The sequence below is a fragment of the Macaca fascicularis genome, chromosome X (genome assembly GCF_037993035.2).
Source record: "Macaca fascicularis isolate 582-1 chromosome X, T2T-MFA8v1.1".
In the NCBI taxonomy this organism is placed as follows: Eukaryota; Metazoa; Chordata; class Mammalia; order Primates; family Cercopithecidae; genus Macaca; species Macaca fascicularis.
This window is the reverse complement of record NC_088395.1, coordinates 75,381,113-75,406,026: the sequence shown is the minus strand read 5'-3', so window position 1 is coordinate 75,406,026 and position 24,914 is coordinate 75,381,113. Positions and strand designations below refer to the sequence as shown.

The window sequence follows — 24,914 nt, the reverse complement described above, 5'->3', positions numbered from 1 at the left end:
AAGAAAGAAAGATAAAGAAAGAAAGAGAGAAGAAAGAAAGAAAAGAAAGAGAAAGAAGAAAGAAAGAAAGAAAGAAAGAAAAGAAAGAAAGAAAGAAAGAAAGAAAGAAAGAAAGAAAGAAAGAAAGAAAGAAAGAAAGAAAGAAAGAAAGAAAGAAATTATATACAACTCTCAGCCTGGAGTCAGTATTTTGGCTTTTTTGTCACTAAGAAGTCCCTGGCTAGTCCTCTCCTCTACCACTTCTGTTCTGCTCTGGTGGCACTTGGGAGAAATGGCATAGGAGAATGGGACAGGCTCAATGTATAGATGAGAACATTGAGGTTCAGAGAGGGGAAGGCCCTTACTTGGTATCATTCCACCATGAGTGGCACAGTCAAGACTGGGTCCCAAAAGAATGCTGATTCTACCAGCCCATATTTCCTGCCCCAGGATTCCTGCTCCATGACCTTTTCTGCAGCTCCCCTCAGCCCCACCCCCAGGCCAGTCAGGCAGTGCCAGCTCCCATTGCAGTCCCATCTAACACAGCTCACTTGATTCAGACCTTCTAAACTCATCGAGGGCCAAGAAGCTGCTAACACTGATCACCTCTAAGAGGCTTGCTCGGTGGCTGGGGACTTGGGGTGAGAAGAGACTTTGTATTTTTGTACCTCTTGAATTTTGAAACCTGTGAAGATATTACCTATGTCTCAAATAATACGTAACAAAACAATGAAGCATTCTGCTCACCCCACGACCTAAATTTCAGAAACAATCAATCACATTTGTTCAGCACTTTGACATTTTTAATGTGCTGTCTATTGTGATCCATACGAGAGTCCCATGCAATAAGCTCCATTTTGTAGATGTGGACACCAGTCCAGACAGAGGAAGCTACTTTCCTGGGCTCACACAGTGAATCTATAATGAAATTTGGGCTAAAATCCAGGTGCCTTGATTCCCAGTGCCTTGCTGCTACCATTTCCACATCCACATAAACTCATAATTTATGCCAGATTGTTTTTGAATCAGCCTGAGACAACGTGTTCCCATTTGCCTTTAAATAGACATTTTCAAACTTTAACCTAAGAAATAGCAGAAAGACCAGTCCCATCTCAACTTCGTAGATGGCAACCTCCTCTGCCTGACCCCACCCCCTAAAAGATACTCCTGTCTCCTCTGGAAGCCACAGACCACTCAGCCACTTGGTGCCCACCCTCCCAGAGCTCAGTGCTGGCACCTCTGCCTGGCACAGACATTCTAAAGAGGTAACTTGGCAGCTGTGAGTGCATTCGTCTGAGGGGGTCACTATTTCAGGGCCTGAGGGGTTTCTTTTTAGCCTTTGCAGCTGGTGTCTCTGAAATGGAGAAGTGTGCCCTTCCCCTAGTATGGGCAGTGCACAGACCTTGTGCCCCCAGAAGTCTCTGTTGCAAAGCAGAAACTGCCCAGCAAGAAGCCTTGGAATGATGATGAGGGGGAAAGGCAGGGTGGGGAAGTGGAGAAGCAGATGTATGTTGTATGCTGATCAAAGCAGTGTTCCTGTTTCAAAATAAATCCTCTCTTATCTGCTGTCATGGCAATGCAAATAAACCCCCCACCCTATCAGTTCTTGTTTTGTAGCAGCCACCACCCAAAAACTCAGAGTCATAAGATGGAAACGTCCTTGGGAAGTCACTAGAATCCCCTCTCTCTATCCTGGTGTGATTTGCCCAAACCAGCTCCAAATACTTTGGAAGGTCCTTATTAGTAAGGGTTCTGGTTTTCTCTTCCAACGTCTTCCCATGATGGCTTGCACAGACCCTTAGCATGACACTTGTTAACTGATGCCTTTCTGTTTTGGCAGCCCCAATCCTGTCACCAGCAGCTATGCTCATTCAAGTCATGAGCTCATCCTGATGAAAAATTGGAGCCAATGGGAATGACTGAAGTCAGGCTAGAGCCAGGAGGATGGCCTTGATGACCTCAGCAAAGCCCAGCTGATACAGGAGTTCAGGCTCCAGCACCAAACTCTTCCCTGGCCAGTAGCCTTCTTTCTCTTCCTCCACAAAGCTGTTATCCCTCTCTAGAAAACTGTGTCCTTCTCAATGGAAGGTAGTTGCTCCCAGTATGCCGTTCACTTATCCACACCCAAGTAGGACACCAGAGGCACCAGGCAGATAGGAAGTTGGGCGCAAAGAAACTTGTGAGAGAGCAAAAGGAAAAAGCTACATATATCCCCTCAGTCTAATGAACTCCAAAGCCTACCTCCTGTTGGAAGCCTTCTAGATAAAGCAAGTGCTGGGAGTATAACAGACACTGAACCCCAAATGCCAAGTCTCCTTCCTTTACCCTCCACTTACCTGTTTTCTCTTCTGAGGCATCTCCCACCCCTAATACATTTCCCAGTGGAAATAAGGCATTTGAGAACAAGAGAAGTATATGGGTGGCTGCCACTTGCTGAAAGCTCTGGAGGGAAGTCCTCCCCTGGCTCTCTGACAAGAGCAAAACCTCCAGCTGAGAAATAAAGAGGCTCTGCACATGAGCCAAAAAGCAGGGCCCGAGGAAGACAGCAAATGCCCAGTGGAGGGAGACAGAGAGGATGTCTCCGGCTTTTGCATCTCAGCTGTTGGCTCTGCTGCCCAGGGACCTGATCGGCTGCCCCATGAGGACTACTGAGAAGCTCAGTCTCTTTGTATGCCACTTGTGATGCCCCCCTCGTGTACTTACCAGCATTCTTCTTCACCTGCAGCAATGGGAAACACTGCAAAAGAAACAGAGAAGAGGTTAAGGCATTGCTGAGATGCAATATCCGAACTGAAAGGGATCTTAAAGTTAGCAAGCTCGATCCACCCATTTTATGGAAAGACACATGGAGGTCCAAAGAAAAGGAAAATGAAGTAAGGAACAAAGTGGAGCCCAGACACAGACTCCTGGATGCCTACTCCATACAACTGTACTTTCTGCTACCCCACTGCTGATCCCGCCGGTTCACTTCACTCTCCCTGAATGGAGAAGGCCCCCAGGTCAGGGGATTGGAGACACTCTGCCACAGCTCACAGTACTGTTCCAAGGCCTGATAAGAAAGATTATCAAAGAATGAGTTAACTTTTGCTTGGCACATACCATCCTTGGTATAGCATCAACAAAGCTAGAAGCAGGGTGTGTTGGTGGCAAGGGCAGTATTTAGAATTGGAGAGCCCAAGTTCAGGGCCACCTTCCCCTGCTTACTGATTATGTGACATTGAACATCACTCGTAACCTCTTTAGCCTCAGTGTCTGCATTTATAAGACTAGGAGAGCAATAATCCCCCCTTCACAGGCTTTGTGACAAATTAACATACATAAAGACACTTTTTAAAAAGATTAAGCACTCTAAATTCATGCATTCAACAAATATTTATACAGTACCAATGCCCTTTGGCGCACTATGCTAGATGCTAAGGATATAGCAGTGATCTAGGCAGATGAGATCCTCATGCGGCTGAACTCTTAGTAGGAAGAGACAAACAATAAATAAGTAAACAAAGAAATAAGAAATTTCAGGCATCACTAAGAACCAAGAAGGAGAAACTTTTAAAGACAGGATGAGGTAGAGAGTGATTGAGTAGGGGGAATACAGAGGTGACCAGACGGGTCTCTCTAAGGAGCTCAACTTTGAGCAGAGATCCAGATGGCAAGAAGTTATCAGCAGTGTGAAGAGCTAGGTGAAGAGCATTTCAGGAAGATGGTGAAGAGAGAAACGAAGGCCAAATTATGAGAGGCTTTGAAGGCCTGGGCAAGGATTTGGACTTTGATTCAAATTATAATAGGCAGCCATTGGGGGATATAGAGCAGGAGAATGGCAAGATCTGATTTCTACCTTCAAAAGGTCACTCTGACTGTTGGGTAGGAAGTGGACTGTAGAGCCTGGGTGGAAGTGGGGAAATCTGTTAGGAGGCTTTTGCAGCAGTTGAGGCAAACAATGTCAGTGGCTTGGGCTAAAATGGTAGTTGTAGAGACATTCATTCAATAGTTAAGGAGGAGAGAAAAGAAAGAAGGAAGGAAAGAAGGGTACCTCTTAGAGGTAGAAGGGTCTTCTTGCCTGTTCTCCTTTTACACAGCCAGCCTCTAAACCAACCAAGTGGTTACCAGGAAAATAGTTGCCATAGTATGTGTCTATCTCTTACCCTCTGCACAATGACTGCCATACCAGCTGCAGACACTTGACCACAATGCTTCCTAATCCTAAAAGATTTGTCTCAGCCTTAGATTACCCTAAAATGACTAAAGGTCTGATCCACCCTTGTAGCCCACAATGGGCCACAGGAGAGAGGAGGGATGGGGGATGTCCTCCCAAGTGTTCACTGGCAAGACCCTCGAGGGATGTCAGTGTGAAGGAGACAAAAAGTTCTAGAATGAGATCGGCGTGACTAGAGGAGAAAGACCAGTAGCGACAGATATGAAAGTTTGCTACAAAGCTACAAAGTGGAACTATGATTAAGCAAGTCAATATAATTCTTAGTGGTGGACAAAGGGGGAGGAAAGAAAAATGAGAAAGGATGAGAGGGTAGAAGAGAAGGACAAAGCAGGCCCCTGTGAGGTCTTAAATGTGACAGTTCTTGGAAATTAAGAGATGAACTGATGGGTGGGACAGACTGTACTCTATGCTCTAGTCATATTAAATCTCCTACTTCTCCACCCTACCAGCCCAACCCATCATAGTTGTAGCAGAATTACAGATAGTTCAGGAAATAACTAGGCCTTAAATTTAGGGATTTATAGGTTACAAATTAGTGACCTACTTTGGCCATTACAACCATCCTGCATGGTAGATTTTATTATCCTCATGAGACACATAAGGCAAATGGGGCCTAGAAGTGAAATGATTTGCTCAAGGTCAAGGTAAGTGTCAGAACCAACAGTCTATGCTTGAGGTCAATAGGGCTCCCAAATTTATGGCATTCTATTTTTTTCTCTCTGAGGTCCAGAATAACCTGGATTGGATCAGGCCCATGAGTCCCACTCTGCTTTTGACCTTAATCTTGATGCTATTTTGGTAGCTGAAAGACTTACAGGGGAAGATAGCTTATGAACTTTTGCATCAAAGAGTTCTGCTACAAAGTGAAGGCCCTTTTTGTTTCCTTGTTGTAGAACATATCCCTCTGATTTGGAGTTTCTGAACCCAGAAGCCAAAAATCCAACAGTTACAAAGACAGCCACTCTAGAAGAAGACCAGGATTAGTGGTGACAATCTTCTCATCTAGTGGGTCATTCATTCATATATTCATTTATTTATTCACTCATTCACTAGGTACCTCCTCAGGGCTAAGCCCTGTGCTAGGTACTCAGGGATTCATATAGATCAGACATATTCCCTGCCCTTGAGGAAATCACAGCTCAGAGGGGAAGTCGATTACATGCACAAATCATCACAATTCAATGTGAGTGCTATTGGAAAGTATAAAGCTTTATGGAACTGAGCAGAGGGAGTAAGTTGTTGCTGGGAGTGGGGGCACATTGTTATAAGGATCCTCATGAAGGAAGTAGCGTTTAGAACAGGTCTTGAAAGCTAAGCAGTTGTTCATCAAGAAGACAAGGGGGCAAAGAGCCTGGCAGGTAGAAGGGGGAGACTAGAAAAGGATGAGGAGGTATCAAAGCCTGTGGTTTGTCCTACCCATCAGTTTATCTCCTAATTTCCCGGAACTGTCACATTTAGGACCTTGGTCTAGCTGGAGAGCAGAGTGCCAGACAGAGAGTGGGAAATGAATCTGAAGCAGCAGTTTAGGGGCCAGATTGTGAAGGGCCTTGTAGGTCATCTTAAGAACTTGGGACTTTATCTAGAGCCCAATGGGGAGCCATTGAGGGGGCCTAAACAGAGAGGTAATGTAGTCAGATTTATGTTTCAGAATGTTACTCTAACTGTTGAGTGAAAGATGGATTGGGAATGTGGGGCTCAGGCAAAACCAGAGAAAGGGAGACCAGACACCTGGCACGGTGGCTCACGTCTGTAATCCCAGCACTTATGCCAAGACAGGCAGATCACCTGAGGTCAGGAGTTCGAGACCAGCCTGACCAACATAGAAAAACCCTGTCTCTACTAAAGATACAAAAAATTAGCCAGGTGTGGTGGCACATGCCTGTAATCCCAGCTACTCAGGAGGCTGAGGCAGGAGAATCACTTGAACCTGGGAGGCAGAGGTTACAATGAGCTGAGATCGCGCCATGGCACTCCAGCCTGGGCAACAAGAGTGAAACTCCGTCTAAAAAAGAAAAAAAAAAAAGAAAAAAGAAAGAAAGAAAGGAAAAGAAAGGGAGACGAGAGTTAATGGTAAGGTTCTGGGTGGGGCAGTGGTCTTTAGGATAGGAAGAAGGGGACCAATATATGGACAATTTACATGGTAGAACCAAAGTAAATGAAAGGATGTGGGAGGATAAGAGAGGAGTCAAGGATGACCCCAATGTTTCTGGCCTGGCAACTGGGTGGATGGTGATGCTATTAACTGAGGTCAGGAACAGAGGAAAAAGTGATTTGGTGGGTATACGGGGGGAATCTTTCTGTTGTAATGAATTTTCCCTTAGATCTGTTGGATTCAAAAAGGTCTGTGGAGCATCTGCTCTGAGCAGTCCACTAGGCACTGGGGTAGACCTGCAGATGCAAACATGAACAAAAGCAGATGTGATTCCTGCCCTGGAGGAGCTCTCAGTCTAGTGGGAGATACAGTTGCCAGCTAAAAAAAAAAAAAAAAAAAAAAAAGGCAGATCATGAGTTTTTTCAGAGAAAAGGGAAACACATTGAAAGAGTGCAAAGGAGAAAACCAGAGCCAAAAGGAGAATAAAAACAGAAAGATGGTTGCTGGATGAGAAGTAGGGAGGTCTGAGAGGGGTAGTTTGGAGACAAGCTGCAAAGGCTATGGACAAGCTTTGTCCAGAACTGGGCCATCCTCAGCCACAAGTGGCTGGGATGGAGCTCACTCTTCCCAGCATCCTTTTCGCTCAGCCTCCAGGCTCTAGGACCAGCCCTTGCCCTGGTATCTGAGGTGTGTCTGGAGAGACTTTTTGTCCTTGTCTTGCCTGGTTTCTCTGCTCCACCTCTCCCTTCCTTCCCTAACCACCTCCAACACCCCCACCCGTCACTCCTAGCCAGCCCTGTGCCATAGACTCAGGCCTAGGGCCACAGTCATGAGAGCACGTTCTTCACATTCCAGCCTCCCCCAGCCTTCTCAGCCTGGCTACACAGAGCCCTATTCACAGCCTGGCCCTCCCTTCTTCCATAGTGGGCTCTCACCACCCCCAGGCCTATCCTGAGTTTTGCCAGCACAGACCATGGCCACTGTGGAAAGCAGGCTCTCCTGAGCACTCTGGAGCTGACTCCTCTCTCGGGGGTCTCTCAGCTGGAAGGTGGGTAGAGTGGCTTTGGCCACTTGTACGTGCATGAGAGTTCATGTGTGTTCTATGCACTTGGCAAACTTTCTCTAGGCTAGGCCTAGAATAGGGGCTGTGTTGAGCCAGACTGTGACAAGACACAGGGGTCGATTAGACCCAGGCTGGTTTCTTAGAGCAGCTCACAGTTCAGAGACAGCTGAGTAGAGATGGAGGATGGTATGTGGGTTGGAGCTCAATTGAGCCTACCTCCAGGTCCTAAGTGGGAGTACTGGTGTCATGGTGCCACTTTTAAACCCCATGTCAATGACCTGGAGACATGTGCTCATGTTCAGGATGTGAGGTCTGCTGGGGATGGAGTGCTACAGCCCTGAAGGATGCCAATCTTGTCCCCGAAAAGGGCAGAGGAGAGCTGGTTTCAAGAAGGACTGACTGACACAGGTATTCTGGGCTTGACCCTGTACATTTGACCAATTCTTTGCTGGGCTTCAGACTTGTTACCTAATGAGAGGGGGGTGACTGACGATTCTTAGTCTGCCATCACAAAGAAGAGAATGAGGAACATTCCCAGTTGGGAAAGAGCAATGGAAGGAATAAATTCTAAAAGGCTTTTATAGAACTCAGAGTCTGGGACAGCCTCCTGAGGAACCCCCAGAGCGCCTGTCTCCCGTCTGTCTCCCTCCGAGGGTGCAAGCTGTCCCACACTGGCTTGGAGTATGTGGGCCTCACAGAAGGCCTCTCAGAAAGCCTGATTTTCCATCTCTACCCCCCAGGATGACTGTGATTTAATACCTACTCATCCACCCCCCAAAAGGGCCCCCAACCTATAGCCTCAGGAATGCTGATGGTTTTATAAGTCACCCCTTGGCAAAAATTCCTACTGCCTTGGATGCTTTTCCCCTTAATTCCTTCCTGCCAGTGCTGCCAGGACATCCTTTCCTGCTGCCCCATCCTGACTCCTCACCTGGCCTGCAGGGCTGCTCCAGGCCTGACTCTTTGCCTTTGAGCCTTTCCTCCAATCTTTCTCCTGCCTTGGGCCCTACTGTCCACACGTCCACAGAGGCCAAGAGTAGGGCCAGGGAGGAGAGTCAGCAGCAGCTGCAACCCCCAGGGGTTCTCTGGATAATCTCAGGAATGTAATATCCCAAAGACTTGACTTTCCCACCAGCCAACAGGGACCCTCCTTCCTGCCCAGAACTTGGGAGTCTTTCCGGGAGAGGCGCCCTATAGGGTGGGTGTAGGAAGCGGCTGGAGGAGAGAGACATGGGGATTCCAGTGTGGGATGGAGCTTCTTTTCCAGAGTCTGAACTAGTCTGACCAGGGATGGGAGCAGGGGCCGGAATAGGAGGAATGAGGAAATTGCCTAAACAACCCACTTCCTCAACCTCAGGGTAGTCGCATCTGTGTTTTCTACTGTCCTTTCACTTCCACAGGATGTCCCCAATTCTAGGCTCTCCTCAGCCAGGGAATGAAGGGAATGGCAGGTAAAAATTTTTCCTCATTTTATAGATGAACAAACAGGGTCCAACCTATGGGCCCAGCGTCACTTAGAGCAATCAATCAACTATTTTTACATTCAACTCATATTTACTGAGCACCCACTGTGTGGCAGGCCTTTTCACATAGGTCATCATCACAATCAATTATGAAATGGGGAATATTCTCTCCATGTTGTAGGTAAGGAAACTGAGGCTTAGAGAAGAGAAGAAGAGGCAGAACCTGGGCTGCTAGATCAGTGTCCTATTTCCATCTACAACGTTATATCATCGTACTACATTCTTCTCTCCAGCTCCCAGAAGGCACCCAACCCAAGGTAGAAGAAAGGGCCAGGGAAAGTCAGCCTCATCCATATCCAGGGCCTCAACTCCCGTTCCCCAAGTGCAGGACTTCCTTTCCTCTGCCCCTTGGCAGCCTCAGCCTTGGAACTACTGATTGACCTGGACTCTAAGGGCCCTGACAGCAGCAGCAGCAGCAACAGCTCAAGGGTTGCCCAGAGGCATGGAGTTGAGGAGCTCTGTTCCCCACCCACTGTGAAACCTCTGACCCCAAATCCCAGCAGAGGCTGCCTGAGCTGCTGCTCCTTGTTATTGTTACCAGTGACTTGGAAATGCAGGCCAGGCCCTGGCTCCCAGAGCTTCCCAGGCCCCCAGCTGTTCTCAGGCCCTGGAGGCTGCTGGGAAGACCAAGCTCCAGTGTCGGCTCTTTTCCCTGAGCCTGGGCTCCCCGCTTTTCTCCTGAGGGACTTTAGTGGAAATCACTGACATTTGGGAGCAGAATTTTTTTTTTTCATTTGGCCTGGAAGTTCATAGAAGTATATGTGAAATATAATGAGACTGTCAGAGCTGGAAAGACTCTCAGAGATAAACCAATCCAGCCTCCTCATTTTACAAGTGGAGGAACGCAGCACAGATTACATGAACATAGTGGACTTTGGAACTAGATTACCTGGGTTAAAAATCCCCAATTCACCACTTAATAGCTGTGTAATCTTGGATAAATTTCTAAACCTTTCTGTGTTTCAGTAAAATGAGGATGATGAAAATGATAGCTTGCCTTGCAGGATTATTGTGATGGTGAAATGAGTTAATATATGCGGAGGGTTTGGAACAGTGTACACCACATAGTATGTGCTCTACAAATATTAGCTAGTATCGCTTCCCGACCTCTTGGCTACGATCAAGTGCAAATATTAGCTAGTATTAGTTCTAACTTCCTCTAGTCTTTGGGGATGAAAGAGAAGTCTGGTATTGCCAATCTGCAGCCCCTTCCACTCCTTTTTGCTTCCCCCAACCTCCACCATAGCCATAGGAGGTATATCCTCCACCCCGCCGGGATCTCCCACTTGTACGCCTTTTGGCATCAAAGAAACTAAAAGCAAGGTAAGAATCTGTATCCAAAGAGACTTAAGTCAGAGTTGAAGCCTTGCCTCCTGCTCCCATCTCACCTTCCCAATGCTCGCCCCTATTTCTCCCACTCCCAAGAACAAATATTATCCAATCTCACATGACTCGAGGAAAACACACCAGTTGTGATGATGGGGCAAGGGTTAGGAGCTTCGGATCAGGCAAATTTGGCAGCGGGTCCCCATCCCCATTCCCAGGCTGAGCCTAAGATCGTTCCAGACTTTGCTGTTACAGGAGTTACTCAGACTTCAGCATGGCTATCCCTTTGCCTTAAGGATTAGGTGGCATCTCCAATCACAGGTACTAGATTAACTAGAACTGTTAACGCATTGAACAGTTTCATATACTGAAATTTTCTGTACTAAATCAATCATGCCCACCAACAGGGCACTTTGGGGTTGAGTGTGAAAAACTCATATCCACTAGACAGTAAGCTGCATGAGATGAAGACCTACAGCAGTTTTGCTCACCATTACCTATCTCCTTAAGATCTAACACAGTGTCTGGCACATAGTAGGCCCTGAATAAATATTGCTTGGTTGAACTAGTGAAGGAATGAATTACTTAAGGTTATTCTCAGCCTAAGAAACCCCCTCACATTTTGTCCAAGATAACAACAAATAAACATTTCAACAGGCTTTGGGATCATTATCTCATTTGATCCTTACTATAGCCCTATAAGGTAGGAGTTATCATTCTTCCCAGTGTACAAATAATAAAAATGGTCAATGCTTACTATGTGCCCCTTTTCTAAGAGCTTTATACATATTAACTGATTTAAGCCTCCGAATAACCCTGTAAGGTTGGTACTACTATTATCTACATTTTAGGGAGCAAGAAACTAAGGCTCAGAAAGGTGAAGTAACTTTCTCATGGTCAACACAGCTAGCAAGTCATGGCTCAGATAGGTGAAGGGCTTGACTCCATGTAGATGTTTTGGTCTTTTCACTGCATCAAGAACACAAAGTTCAAAGTCCCACACACAAATTTCAAAGTCTCTTGTTCTTCCCTCTCCTCCCATTTCCATTCACTCCCAACACCTCCACTGAGGACAAGTCCCTTGGATCTGTGACTCTTCCCTCACATGTCTCCAACCTCATTCTGCCTTGAAAACACTCTTTGCCCTTTTCTTCCAAAGGTCATTCCTTCAGATTCAGATTCAATGGAGCATCTACCTTGTAACAGGCTTTTATAGACATCATCTCGCTGGCAACTCCATTAAGTCTTATCCACTGAGGAGAGGTGACATGCCCAGGAGCACTCAGCCTAGATGTGGCAGAGGTGGACGTAATATCCAGGTCAGTCTCACTCTGTGTCCAGTACTCCTTTGGCAACACTAAGTTGCCTTCTACTCTGGTCCCAAAAACTGCTCCCAGAAAGCTTCCTAGATCACCCAGAAACCACCTCACAAATCTCTTGAGCTCCATCTATGCCAATAACCTTACCACAACCTATTATTTTGCTCTAGTCCATGGGCCTGTGCCTCAAAGATACACAGCATATGTCCAGTATCTAGGCATCTTACAGTTAACCATGTCAGGGACAATCCACAGTCTGAATTTTTCGCACGTATACGGGGCCAATACCTATCACCCAACTGACACGTTATTTGAGTGGGCTGTGGAACTCTGCCAAGAGGGTCCTCCGAGTGAACCTTCCTTCTGTGCAGTATAGGCCCTTGCCTTTCCCCCTCTAAGTGGTTTTTCCACGACCTGAGAGTCTTATGTCATAATTTATTTCTTTGGAACAAGTAGTTAAGACATGGCTGGCTGTACATACTGTCTCATATGTACCCATGTACATTACTACTTCCATTCACAGACACACACACACACACACGCACGCACATACATCAGACTGATGAAGGGATCTGCAACAGTGTCCTGAGATAAAAGAGACTACCTGAGGAAGTGGTGAGCTCCACATCACTGGAGGTGTGCAAGTGTCTGGCCATTCTTTTGGTAAGATGTGATAGAGGCAACTCTGTAGTGATGGCATCGAGGAGTCTCTGAGGTCCCTTTTCCAGCCCCAGGAGTTTGTATACATTCATGTGCACCCCTGAATTCTCTATACTCCCCCTGCCCCTTCCACAACAAATATACACTGCATGTGGCAAATTGGATTTGCTTGGGATGACAAGGGCAAAGGAATGAAAAAGGAGAGACATCCTGGAGGCTGGGAGTGAAATTGCTGAATCACCCTATCATCGTCACACGTTCACCCCATATCCTGCCAGGCTGCTCCTAGGCAGATTGGGAAGCTGAGAGCTGGCCTAGGGGCAGAGAGGGGCTGGGATGTGGGCAAGCACACATAAGGAGGATGCATGCTCACCTCACTTGCAAGTGTGTGTGTGTGTGTACATGAATGTGAGCCTGCACAGGGGGTCGTGAAAGCTCACACTCATATGAACAGGTGCCTGGGAAGCCAGGTATAAGAGCAGCCACATGGAAGTCTCATGCATACTTGGACGAAAGCATTCACAGGAGATGGTGCTTGAGAATGTGTGCCTGGGCGAGCTCAGGAAAGCCCTTGTGCACATACACACTCATGTGTGAGACCTAAGTATGTAAGTATGGTGCCTAGGGAAAAGCATGGGGTCCCACGTTGGCCCACGACTGGGAGGTTCACCTCTATGAGCCTTCCCAGTCCACACGACTGTCTGTCCATGATTTGCTTTAACTCCCATAGAAGCTTTATGGGTAGGTGCGGCAGGGTTGTTAACACATATGTGTTTGCATGCGTGTGTGTGGCATGTGTAGAGACATCCCCCCTACTACTGCTTTTAGATTTTACCAGAGACAAGTTGTGTTTGGATTTTGTCACAGAATGAGTAGGGAGATTATGGTATATTACACAGACCACATTGGAATCCTGCTGTGTCCTGACGCCCTCTGAGACCTTGGCCATATTTCTCCCTCTCTGGGCCTCAGTTTCCTCACTGGTAGTTTGGAGAGAGGAACACAGAAGGAGGAATAGATGACCTCCAAGGGCCTTTTCATCTCTGATATTGTGTGATTATCTACCTATGTTATAAGAGGAGGGAACTGAGGGACAGGAGAGAGAATTGACCCTCTCAAGGTCATCCAGAGGTCATGGTTGAGATGGTGCTCCAGGTAGATTTCCCACCTCCCAAGTCAGTGCCCTCTAGGACCTGATATGCCCACCTGAAGCCAAGTAACATGAGGGAGGAATTGTGTTCCTGGCACCCCTTATGTGCATAACACCATGCTAAGTGCTGGAAGGGGGCAAAGGACATATCAAAGAAATGGTTCTGTATGTATGTGGTGTGTGTGTGCTGTGTGTGTGTGTGTGTGGTGTGTGTGGTGTGTGTGTGTGGTGTGGTGTGTGTGTGTGGTGTGTATGGTGTGTGTGTGTGGTGTGTGTGTGTGGTGTGTGTGGTGTGTGTGTGTGGTGTGGTGTGTGTGTGTGGTGTGTGTGGTGTGTGTGTGTGGTGTGGTGTGTGGGTGTGGTGTGTGTGTGGTGTGTGTGTGGTGTGGTGTGTGTGTGTGTGGTGTGTGTGTGGTGTGTGGTGTGTGTGTGTGGTGTGTGTTTGTGGTGTGTGTGGTGTGTGTGTGGTGTGGTGTGTGTGTGTGGTGTGTGTGTGGTGTGTGTGTGGTGTGGTGTGTGTGTGTGTGGTGTGTGTGTGGTGTGGTGTGTGTGTGTGGTGTGTGTGTGGTGTGTGTGTGGTGTGTGTGTGTGGTGTGTGTTTGTGGTGTGTGTGTGTGTTTGTGGTGTGTGTGTGTGGTGTGTGTTTGTGGTGTGTGTGTGGTGTGTGTGTGGTGTGGTGTGGTGTGTGTGTGTGGTGTGTGTTTGTGGTGTGTGTGTGGTGTGTGTGTGGTGTGGTGTGTGTGTGTGTGGTGTGTGTTTGTGGTGTGTGTGGTGTGTGTTTGTGGTGTGTGTGTGGTGTGGTGTGTGTGTGTGTGTGGTGTGTGTGTGGTGTGGTGTGTGTGTGTGGTGTGTGTGTGGTGTGTGTGTGGTGTGGTGTGTGTGTGTGTGGTGTGTGTGTGGTGTGGTGTGTGTGTGTGGTGTGTGTGTGGTGTGTGTGTGGTGTGTGTGTGTGTGGTGTGTGTTTGTGGTGTGTGTGTGTGTTTGTGGTGTGTGTGTGTGGTGTGTGTTTGTGGTGTGTGTGTGGTGTGTGTGTGGTGTGGTGTGGTGTGTGTGGTGTGTGTTTGTGGTGTGTGTGTGGTGTGTGTGTGGTGTGGTGTGTGTGTGTGTGTGGTGTGTGTTTGTGGTGTGTGTGGTGTGTGTTTGTGGTGTGTGTGTGGTGTGTGTGTGGTGTGGTGTGTGTGTGTGTGGTGTGTGTTTGTGGTGTGTGTGGTGTGTGTGTGGTGTGTGTGTGTGGTGTGGGGTGTTTGTGTGTGGTGTGGGGTGTGTGTGTGGTGCGTGTGTGGTGTGTGCTGTGTGTGTGGGGTATGTGGGGTGTGTGTGTGTGTGGTGTGGTGTGTGTGCGGTGTTTGTGTGGTGTGTGTGGTGCGTGGCGTGTGTGTGAGTGGTGTGTGTGTGATGTATGGGGTGTGTGTGGGTGGTGTGTGTGTGTGTGGTGTGTGTGTGGTGTGTGTGTGTGATGTGTGTGGTGTGTGATGTGTGTGTGGGGTGTGTGTGGTGTGTGGGGTGTGTGTGTGGTGTGTGTGTGTGGTGTGTGATGTGTGTGGGGGGTGTGTGTGGTGTGTGGCGTGTGTGTGTGTGGTGTGTGTGTGATGTATGGGGTGTGTGTGTGGGTGGTGTGGTGTGTGTGTGTGGTGTGTGTGGTGTGTGTGTGTGTGGGGTGTGTGTGGTGTGTGGGGTGTGTGTGTGTGGTGTGTGTGTGTGGTGTGTGTGGGTGGTGTGGTGTGTGTGTGTGGTGTGTGTGTGTGGTGTGTGTGGTGTGTGTGGGGTGTGTGTGGTGTGTGGGGTGTGTGTGTGTGGTGTGTGTGTGTGGTGTGTGTGGTGTGTGTGTGGTGTGTGGGGTGTGTGTGTGTGGGGTGTGTGTGGTGTGTGTGGGTGGTGTGGTGTGTGTGTGTGGTGTGTGTGTGTGGTGTGTGTGGTGTGTGTGGGGTGTGTGTGGTGTGTGGGGTGTGTGTGTGTGGTGTGTGTGTGGGGTGTGTGTGTGGGGTGTGTGATGTGTGTGTGGGGTGTGTGTGGTGTGTGGCGTGTGTGTGTGTGGTGTGTGTGTGATGTATGGGGTGTGTGTGGGTGGTGTGGTGTGTGTGTGTGGTGTGTCTGTGTGGTGTGTGTGTGGTGTGTGTGTGATGTGTGTGTGGGGCGTGTGTGGTGTGTGGGGTGTGTGTGGTGTGTGAGGTGTGTGTATGGTGTGTGTGTGCATGGTGTGTGTTTGGTGTGTGTGCTGTGTGTGGAGTGTGGGGGTGTGTGTGTGGGGTATGTGTGTGGTGTGTGGGGTGTGTGTGGGGGGTGTGGTGAGTATGGTGTGTGTGTGGTGTGTGTTTGGTGTGTGTGCTGTGTGTGTGGAGTGTGGGGTGTGTGTGATGTGTGTGTGGTGTGTGTGTGGTGTGTGGGGTGTGTGTGGTGTGTGGGGTGTGTGTGGGGTGTGTGTGGTGTGTGGGGTGTGTGTATGGTGTGTGTGTGGTGTGTGTGTGGTGTGTGGTGTGTGTGTGGTGTGTGGGGTGTGTGTGTGTGGTGCGTATGGTGTGTGTGTGGTGTGTGTTTGGTGTGTGTGCTGTGTGTGTGGGGTGTGGGGGGTGTGTGTGTGTGGCGTGTGTGTGCTGTGTGTGGTGTGTGTGTGGTGTGTGGGGTGTGTGTGTGTGGTGTATGTGTGGTGTGTGGGGTGTGTGTGTGGGATGTGGTGTGTGGGGGGTGTGTGGCATGTGTATGGTGTGTGTGTATGGTGTGTATTTGGTGTGTGTGCTGTGTGTGTGTGGAGTGTGAGTGTGGGGTGTGTGTGTGTGTTGGGGGGAGCGGCATGTGTATGGTGTGTGTGTATGGTGTGTATTTGGTGTGTGTGCTGTGTGTGTGTGGAGTGTGAGTGTGGGGTGTGTGTGTGTGTTGGGGGGGAGCGGGTGAGCAACTGACTCATATGCATGCTTGGTTGTACCAAGCGGCCATGGATACCTTCTGGGCCCTGAGTGGCCTCAAGGGAAAGACACAGAAGACACATATTGGACTATTTATACTGGATTCATCTCACACTTAAATGTCTTGTCCCTTGGCTGCCCCTAACACAAGAGCAGCTCAAAGCAATCCTGAGCCTTGACCTGGCCTCTTGCCACCTTCCCACCATCCCTGGCTTCTGAGGTGTCAGTCCTCATCTCCCAAATGGATCACTTCTGTTCCTAGACCTAGGCAGAGTCAAAGTAAAGGGCTGAGGACGAGTTGTGGCAAAGGAGCAGACGAGACCTGAGACCCTAACCCTGGAATTTTCAAATATGGAATAACCCTCGTTCTTTGCTGTGATGCCTCCACTACACAGTTTCGGAAGCAGCTTCCAACAAATCATGTGTATTGACCACCTACTCCATGTCAGGCACTTTAAAGACACAACTTTGCTGGGCGTGGTGACTTAGGCCCGTAATCCCAGCACTGTGGGAAGCCGAGGCGGGCTGATCACTTAGGGTTAGGAGCTTGACACCAGCCTGGCCGACATGGTGAAACCCCGTCTCTACTAAAAATACAAAAAAAAAAAAAAAAAAAAAAAAAAAAAAAAAAAATTAGCTGGAGGTGATGGCGGGCGCCTGTAATTCCAGCTACTCGGGAGGCTGAGGTGGGAGAATTGCTTGAACCCGGGAGGTGGAGGTTGCAATGAGCAGTCATCACACTACTGCACTCCAGCCTGGGCAACAGAGCGAGACTCAGTTAAAAAAAAAAAAAAAAAAGACACAACCCACCCACCAAATGTTCGTGGCATTTCTATGAGGCAGGCACTGATTAGTGTCATTCTGCAAACAAGGAAATTGAGGCTCGGAGAAGACTTGCTCAAAGGCACACAGCTAGTATGTGTGCCTGTGGGTGTGGGGTGGAATTGAAACCTGTTTGTCTGCTTCACCCTTCCTCATACCTCTTCAGCTGATGGGGGGCTCCATATGGTGGGGGAGGCAAGGGGCTTGGTTTCCCTATCAGGACCATGAGAAGTTTGAATAAGATGATCTGAGAGGGCCCTTTCAGCTCTGACAGGATCTGTCCTGGGCATTCCCCACCCCTCAAACCCCTCAGTCTCCCACATTCAGGGGGCCTGGCTCAGAGAGGGAAGGTGGCTCACAGCAGCCTGTGCCCTTGACTGAGCTCCCGAGCCCAGAGAGCCTGCCTTTCTGACTGGGGCCTTGAAGCAGCAGCATTGGAAAAGGGAGCACGCAGTCCAAGTGTGTGTGTGGATCTGGCAGGCTGCCTCTTAGCCCTGAGATCCAGCCGTGTGTTGATTCACATCTGCCAAGGACATGCGCAACCACAGACCTGTGTGTATGCATGCGCATGCACATGGGCCTTCACGCCGTGTGCATGCTTTTGTATGTCTACAGGCTTTTTGGAGACGTGCCTGGCTGTGTCTCTGTGTGTCCCCCAAGCTTGTGCGTAGGAGGGTATGTATCTGATGTGCCTGTGTGCCTACCTCTGTATATGCATGCATGCATATGTGTGTGAGTCTACATCATGCTAGGAATGTGCACTGTTTGTGTGTACATGTGCATTTGCCTGTTTGTGCCACGGTATATGTGTGTTCGTCTCTATGTGTGTATGTGTGTACGCACACTTGAATGGTGTGCCTGTGCATATGTGTGTGGGGCTGAATGTGCACAAATGCACGTGTATGTCCTCTGTGGACAGGCACATGAGTGAATGTGTGCAAATGTCTGGGACCCGGGATAGAGATCCTCAACCTTCTCTTGGGGCTGTCCTAGCCCACCAGTTTTATTTTGTTTTGTTTGAGACATAGTCTCAGTCTAATGGCCAGGCTGGAATGCAGTGGTGCGATCATGGCTCACTGCAGTTATCCTCCTGCCTCAGCCCACAAGTAGCTGAGAAAACAGGCATGCATCACCATGCCTGACTAATTTTAAATTTTTTTTCTAGAGACAGAGTCTTACTATGTTGCCCAGGCTGGTCTTGAACTCCCGAACTGAAGTGATCCACCTGCCTCAGCATCCCAAAGTGCTGGGATTACAGGTGTGACACCATACCTATAATTACTATTCCTCCTCCTCCTCCTTCTGAGTTAGGATCTCACTCTGTAGTCCAAGCTGGAGTGTAGTGGTGCAATCATAGCACACTGCAGCCTTGAACTCCTGGGCTCAAGCAATCCTCCCAATTCAGTCTCCCAAGTAACTGGGACTACAGGTGTCCATCATGCATCACCATGCCCAGCTAATTTTTTTATTTTTCATAAAGGGTCTCACTATATTGTCCAGGCTGGTCTGGAACTCCTGGCCTCAATCAGTCCTCTCTCATTGGCCTCCCAAAATTCTAGAATTATAGGCATGAGCCACCGCCCTAAACCTAGCCCAACAGTTTCTAAGAGGCTGACAGGGGTTAGGACATGTTTGCTGGGTATCTGAGAAGCTGGGGGAATGAGTGCAAAGAGATTTAAATCCATGCCAAGCATCTAGAACAGTCAACCGGGGTAGGGGACAGAGGTGCCTCTCAGGCATCAAACCTCAAAGGCGCTTTAATTTTCCCTTCCCCCGTCGTTCTGGTTCCATCCAGCTCTCCATCATTTCTTCCTCTCCCATCCTCATTTCCACTGCAGCTGCCTCCTTCCTGGCCTCTGCACCTCCGCTTGGGCCTTTCCGCACCATCCCTGCCCACTACTGCTGGAGTGCTTTTTCTAAAACCGTCCACTTAATTATATCCCTATTGTACTGAAATCAGCCCCTTATTCCCCAAAACAGTAGTCACCAGAGTTTCAGATTTCATGGATGAGGAAAACGTTCTTAAATAAATAAATAGGGAAACAATCAGCATGTTGCAAACTTTGTAATTTTGCTGAGGGCAGACATTTAAAAAATTTCTCACTCATATTTTGTAGGAGAAAGATCATTTGAATCCCCACCCCCACAGGAAGGACACAACAGTCTCCAAATAAAGAATAGTCCTTTGAGTGGAATTAATTTAGTTTTATGAACACTGCACGACATTATCCCTACTTTTCTCTCATTCCACCACAGATGGTTGAAAAATCTCATTCGGGACCCCCACTAGGTGAGGACCATGAATCCACAGATCAATTCCAAACCCTTTTGGAAGTAGTCCCTGCTTCCCCTTCTCAAGCTCCTATTCCCTCTAACCCTACATTTGAGCCACATCACGAAAGAAGCCCTTCCCCCAGCCCACTACCATTTGACTGCCTCCAAACTCTAGCTCACGAACTTCCCTCTGCCAGGCATGCCTGGAATGCCCTTCCCCCACTTTTGGACTGACAAACTCTTCTCTTCCTTTAAGCCTCAGACTCAGCCCAAATGTGACCTCCTGTGAAATCTCTCCAAGTCCCTCCCGGTGGAATGGATCTTTCCTTCCCAAAGGTCCCAGCATTCTTTCATCCTGTCTTACAGTCAGTCAGGCTAGTCGTTTGAAAGTCTTCCTCCTGGGTTGTACTGTGGGAAACCACACAGTGTCAAGAAAGGCATGGACTTAGGAGCTCAGATCCCAGCTCTGCCGGTCATATCTGAGCAACCTTGTAAATATTTCTTAACTATTCACAGTGTTCTTTCCCTATCTATAAAAGCAGGAAAGCAATGGGTTGTGCTGAAGATCACCACCACATGAATGAATGAAAAGTGCCTAGGTCTGGTACATAGTGGATACTAAATAAATATTAGTTTCTTGGTTCTTGAAAGTGGAATCATGCTTTACACACCCTTGTGAGTTCGGCTGTGCTCATGTATCCCCCATGGCCAGGATATAGTAGACACTCAACAAATATTTACTGACAAACTGACTATTTAGCACAATGTCTGGCATATAGTAGGTGCCTGGTAAATATTTGTCACTTTTCTTATATTCTCTTTGAGGACAAAAGCCATGTCCTTCTTTGCTTTCTTTTAAAAAATGGAGATGGCAGTCTCCCTATGTTGCCTAAGCTGCTCTCGAACCCCTGGCCTCAAGTGATCCTCCCACCTCGGCCTCCCAGAATGCTGGGATTATAGACGTAAGCCACTGTGTCCAGCCCTTTTTTGTCTTTGTGTAGCTCCAATGGTGCCTAGCACAGAGTATGTGCTTTGATATATGTGGATAGAAATTAATAATAATAATAATAATAATAATAGATACCATTGCTTGTGTGGATGCTCCTCACCAGGCATCCTACTAGGAACCTTACACACATTATCTCCTGGATTTGCATACATTTACTATGTAAACAATAACACCAACCTCATTACCCCATAAGGTTGGTGTTACTATGGTCCTCATTCTAAAGCTGAGAGGAAACTGAGGTTCAGAGAGGTTAAGCATCTTGCCTTTGTGGCAAGATCCAGGAAGCAACAGAGGCAAGTTTTATGAAAAAGAACCAACTAGCCGACTTGTTTTTATGGGAATGCAACAGAAGGTCACAGAACTGGTTAAGTAACAAAGGTGAGACTTGAACCCAATCCCTTTTAACTCTGAGAGCCTCAGGTAGTCTCAGAAGCCCATCTGGTCCGTTTTACCAGCTGGCGCGCAATGGTCCGCATCTGCCTCCTTCCCCCCTGAGCAGCGGGATGGGCTGGGGCTGGGCAGTCACTTACCTTCACCTTCCTGAAGCAAGACCAGAAAACGTCCAGCAGAGGCATGGTGGCGTGTGGGGAGCTGCTAGGGCCGGCAGGGCTGTGCCGGGCACGGTCCCCTCCCACTCTGGGGATGAGGCTAAAAGAGGCCCGGGACTCAGCGAGAGCCAGCCCGGGCCCTGCGCTCCATGAGGCGGCCCCGCGAGGGGAGAAGCGGAGAGCAGCGGTTGCCGGGGCTCAGCTGCCTTGACAGCGGGCGCCTCCCGCCTCCTGGAGGGCCACTGAGGGAGGGAAAAAGGGAGGGAGAGAGAGAGGCTGGCTAAGGAGGAGGGACCAGGAGGCGGGTCACTGATTCAAACTCGGCACCGTTAGCCAGTTGGCTGGAACGGGACAGCAATGCCAACTGAAATTCCCTGAACATTACAGTTCCCCGGCTCCGGGTGTCCGGCCCTCCTGCCGGCTCCCCTGCCAGCCCCGCCACCTGCATGCTGGCATTGCCTGCCTGCTTGCTTCTTGGCTGACTAACGCGCCAGCTCTCCTTGGGGACCTCTCGGTAGAGCCCAGACCACACAGGGCCTGTGGAAAGAATGCCAAGGAAAGGGGGCAAGGAAGGAGAGCCCCGACCCCAGCAGGACCGAACAAGGTGTGAATGCAGTCCACGGAAGGGGAAAAGCTTGCAGCCTCAGGAGCCCCTCTCAGACAGGAGCCCTGGCCCTGCCTCAGTGGATCATTCTCCAGCCCTCTAAAGTGAGGACTCTTGACTCACTGTGGCATCTCGGAGAGGCCCCTTCCTCCTGGGTCTCAGTTTTCCCAGCTGTACAATGAGATGCCTGGTTAGAGGTCTCTAAGTCTCAAATCTGTTCGGGGTTAGGTACAGGGCAAGTCTCAAAGAAACTTCACTCTGGACAACCACAGTTCTTGTCAGAACTCCCCTGCTGCTCCTGGGAGTCCATAGGAAGTCAGGTCTTGCCCCAAAGAGAATCGGAGCCCTAAAATGCCATTTCATCCATCCCCTTGCCTCAGGACATAACAGCTCTCTCCCAGCTCAGATAGACTGGGTGTATGCCCTTTTCTAAACATCTTCTGAAGAGATGATGGCTTCCCTCCTTTATCCAGTCCCATGCTCAGGACCCTCTAAGCCTAGAAGTTTAGCCTGGAATCTAAACTTGAACCCTCTGGATGCCCTCAAGTCGGTTCTTTTAGAGGAAAGAAAGTTAGCAGTAGGAAGTTCTAGAGGCTTTCTGGGCAGGAAGCCATTAGGAAGCACTGACCCTCCCCCTCTCTCAGCCCCTCCCCAGGCATCAGAAGGCAGGGTGCCATGGCTGGTGGCCAGAAGGCTCCCAGGGACCCCATGGCAAAAGGCCAGGCTTGGATCTCTGGAGGCACATGTCATCATGAGGCCCAGAATAACTTACTCTCCCTGGCCTCACTTCTGTTTCAGAGACCCAAGTTAGTCAGGCAAACAGCCAGGTCCTGGGTCCCTGGAAGGTCCTAGGCTGCTTTAAGCAAGCCTCTGCCTGCCTTCGAGGCCTTTCTTCATCAGTGGCTTTGTCTGGAGGTTTGTCCAGAGGCTCTGTGAGGGTCCCCCCAGCTCTGTTTACAACTTACTCTGTGGCCCTCAGTTTCCTGGTTTATACCAAGGAGGCTACAATCACTGACCTCACCCTCTCTCTAGCACCGACCTCAAGGGTGTCTCAGATGTGAGTTTTGTTGGGCTGTGTCGGGAAGATAGTCAGCAAGAGCCAAGATAAGTGGCTTCCCACCCACCTCCAGCTGAGCACAGGCTTATAAGGGGGAAGCCCTCTGCATGTGGGGGCGGAATAACGGGAGGAGTCAGAGCTCAGAGACTTTTCTCTGAGCATATGCCCTCCTGCCCTGCAGCCAGAGGCCTGAGGATGGAGAACTGGGAAGCAACTATTACAGTAAAAGCTGCCTGCCCTCCTAGGATGGCCTCATAGTCTTTCGCTCTCTGGAGTTCACCTCCTTCTTTCCATTCCGGCCCCTGGGAGATGTGTCAGCCACGCCCTTGGGCATTCATTCAGGAGGCATTAGTGCACAGCACACCACATTAAGCTAAGAAACCAGGAGACTTCAGTTTCAGTTCTGGGTCTCTCACAACAGTTTAGTCTTGAGGTGGTTTTAAGCCATGAACTCGGAAGTTGACTGCCTGGATTCAAATACTAGTTGTTGCTCTTTAACTGGTGACCTTGGGCCTGTTACTGCCTTAGTGTTCCCATGCGTAAAATGGGCAATAATAATAGTACCTACCTCCTTTGGGAGGTTTAAACAGAATGAATTAAAGCATGTAGTATAGTGTCTGGCATAAAGTAAGTTCTCAATAAATGTTATTTGTGGCTCATTCTCCATCGGCCAGGAAGGATGTTGGTGTTAAGGTTGACATATCTATCAAGGATAATAACTACCGTGGCTTCCAGTGCTTTGATGAAACCTCAGATGCATGGGTTTCATATTATTGGAGCATTTATCGCTTCCCTGAGGGTTGCAGCTCTCTGTGTTTGCTCTGACCAAACCAAGGAAGAAGGCATGCGCAAATTTTTGCAGAAATTATGATTCCATAAAAGATTTTGAGGAGATGAGGAAGGCTGGTACAAAGTGATTTGGAATATAAAGAATTTCTTTGGGTTGAATTACAGAAGTTTGTCACTGACCTGTGTTCCTGAACTATGAAATATGAATATGTGGGCTAAGAAATGGTTTGTCTTCATAAACAATTAACAAATAAAAATAAATCTCCTTTGGTATTATTAAAGAAGCAGAGGCTTTGGAGCCAGACAGACTTAGATTTGAATCCTGGTTCTGCTACCTCCTAGCAGTGTACCCTTACAAAAGCCACTTCCCTTCCCTAAGCCTGTTCCCTCATCTGTAAACTGAGAGTCACTGCTTACATAAGGGGACTGCTGTTAGGAGTTAATGAGATAACATATGCTTGACACATAGTAGGTATTCAATAAATGTTAGCTCCTTTCCTCTCTCGTCTTCTCCTGAATGCTCCTGGCTCTCCCTGCTTCTGGTAAAGCAGAAGGAGCATTGATTTGACATTATTAGATGTGAATTTAGATCCAAGCCCAGCTACTTTTTTGGTTGTGTAACCACCTTAGCCAAGTCACATTACCTCTGGAACCTTCGGTTTTCATGGCTATAACAGGAGAATAAGGATAAAGATCTATGCTCACCTCCCAGGTTTGTCATTAAGAAAGAAGGAACAGGCCAGGTGCGGTGGCTCATGCCTGTAATCCTAGCACTTTGGGATGCCGAGATGGGCAGATCACCTGAGGTCAGGAGTTCGAGACCAGCCTAATATGGTGAAACCCTGTCTCTACTAAAAATACAAAAAATTAGCTGGGCGTGGTGGTGGATGCCTGTAATCCCAGCTACTCAGGAGGTTAAGGCGGGAGAATCGTTTGAACCCAGGAGGCGGAGGTTGAAGTGAGCTGAGATTGCACCATTGCACTCCAGCCTGGGCGGCAAGAGCAAAACTCCGTCTCAAACAAAGAAAGAAGGAACATGCAGGACCTGATGTGAAGTGGTTCTCTCAGTTAACACAAGTTCTCCCTCCTCATCTCCCTTCTCCCCACATACCCCCATGGGGACTCTGAATCTGGCAGGTTCTCCCTTGCCTCACACCCAAGGCCTGACAACTGGCATAGCAGTCATGAAATCTGCTTTCTTTGGGTGGCAGGTATGGAGAGTGTAGCATTCAGGGAAGCTGGAACCCGGAGGGGCTGGGCAACTGTGCGCAGGCAAGCGGGGAGGCTAGCACATCAACCTCGCCTGATCAGCTGCTTGATTTCTCCACTCGGGAACTGGCACTGCCCACAAGGGGGTGCCTTGTTTAAGGCCCAAGTCACCGGTCTATGCCAAGGAACCCAGGTGAAGGAGAAGACAGGCCAGGCCCGGTATGGCTGAGGCCCATGAGGAAGGAAGAATGGCCTTTCTCCCAAAGTTACTGTGTCCATTCCTGTGCCAGATATTGAGCAGAGCACATCTGTGACCATTGGGGGACCAGACAGAAAACTATATGGAATGAGAAAGGAAGTCAGACCTACAAGAACAG

General features: G+C 48.7%; 1 protein-coding gene across 5 annotated transcripts in view; it reads right to left on the bottom strand.

Annotated features, from left to right (window-relative positions):
* STARD8 (StAR related lipid transfer domain containing 8) overlaps positions 1–21,122 on the bottom strand; it is a 78,779-nt gene extending 57,657 nt beyond the window's left edge. For all 5 annotated transcript variants that reach the window (XM_074029254.1, XM_074029260.1, XM_005593820.5 and 2 more), the window contains exons 1-2: positions 20,861–21,122; positions 2,683–2,716 (exon numbers count right to left, since the gene is read on the bottom strand). Coding sequence is in view for 2 of the 5 variants with exons in the window: in XM_005593820.5 (XP_005593877.3) it covers positions 2,683–2,716; positions 20,861–20,905 (79 nt within the window). In the remaining 3 variants the exon portion in view is untranslated. The remainder of the gene's footprint in view (positions 1–2,682; positions 2,717–20,860) is intronic.
* Between the last annotated feature and the right edge of the window lie 3,792 nt (positions 21,123–24,914).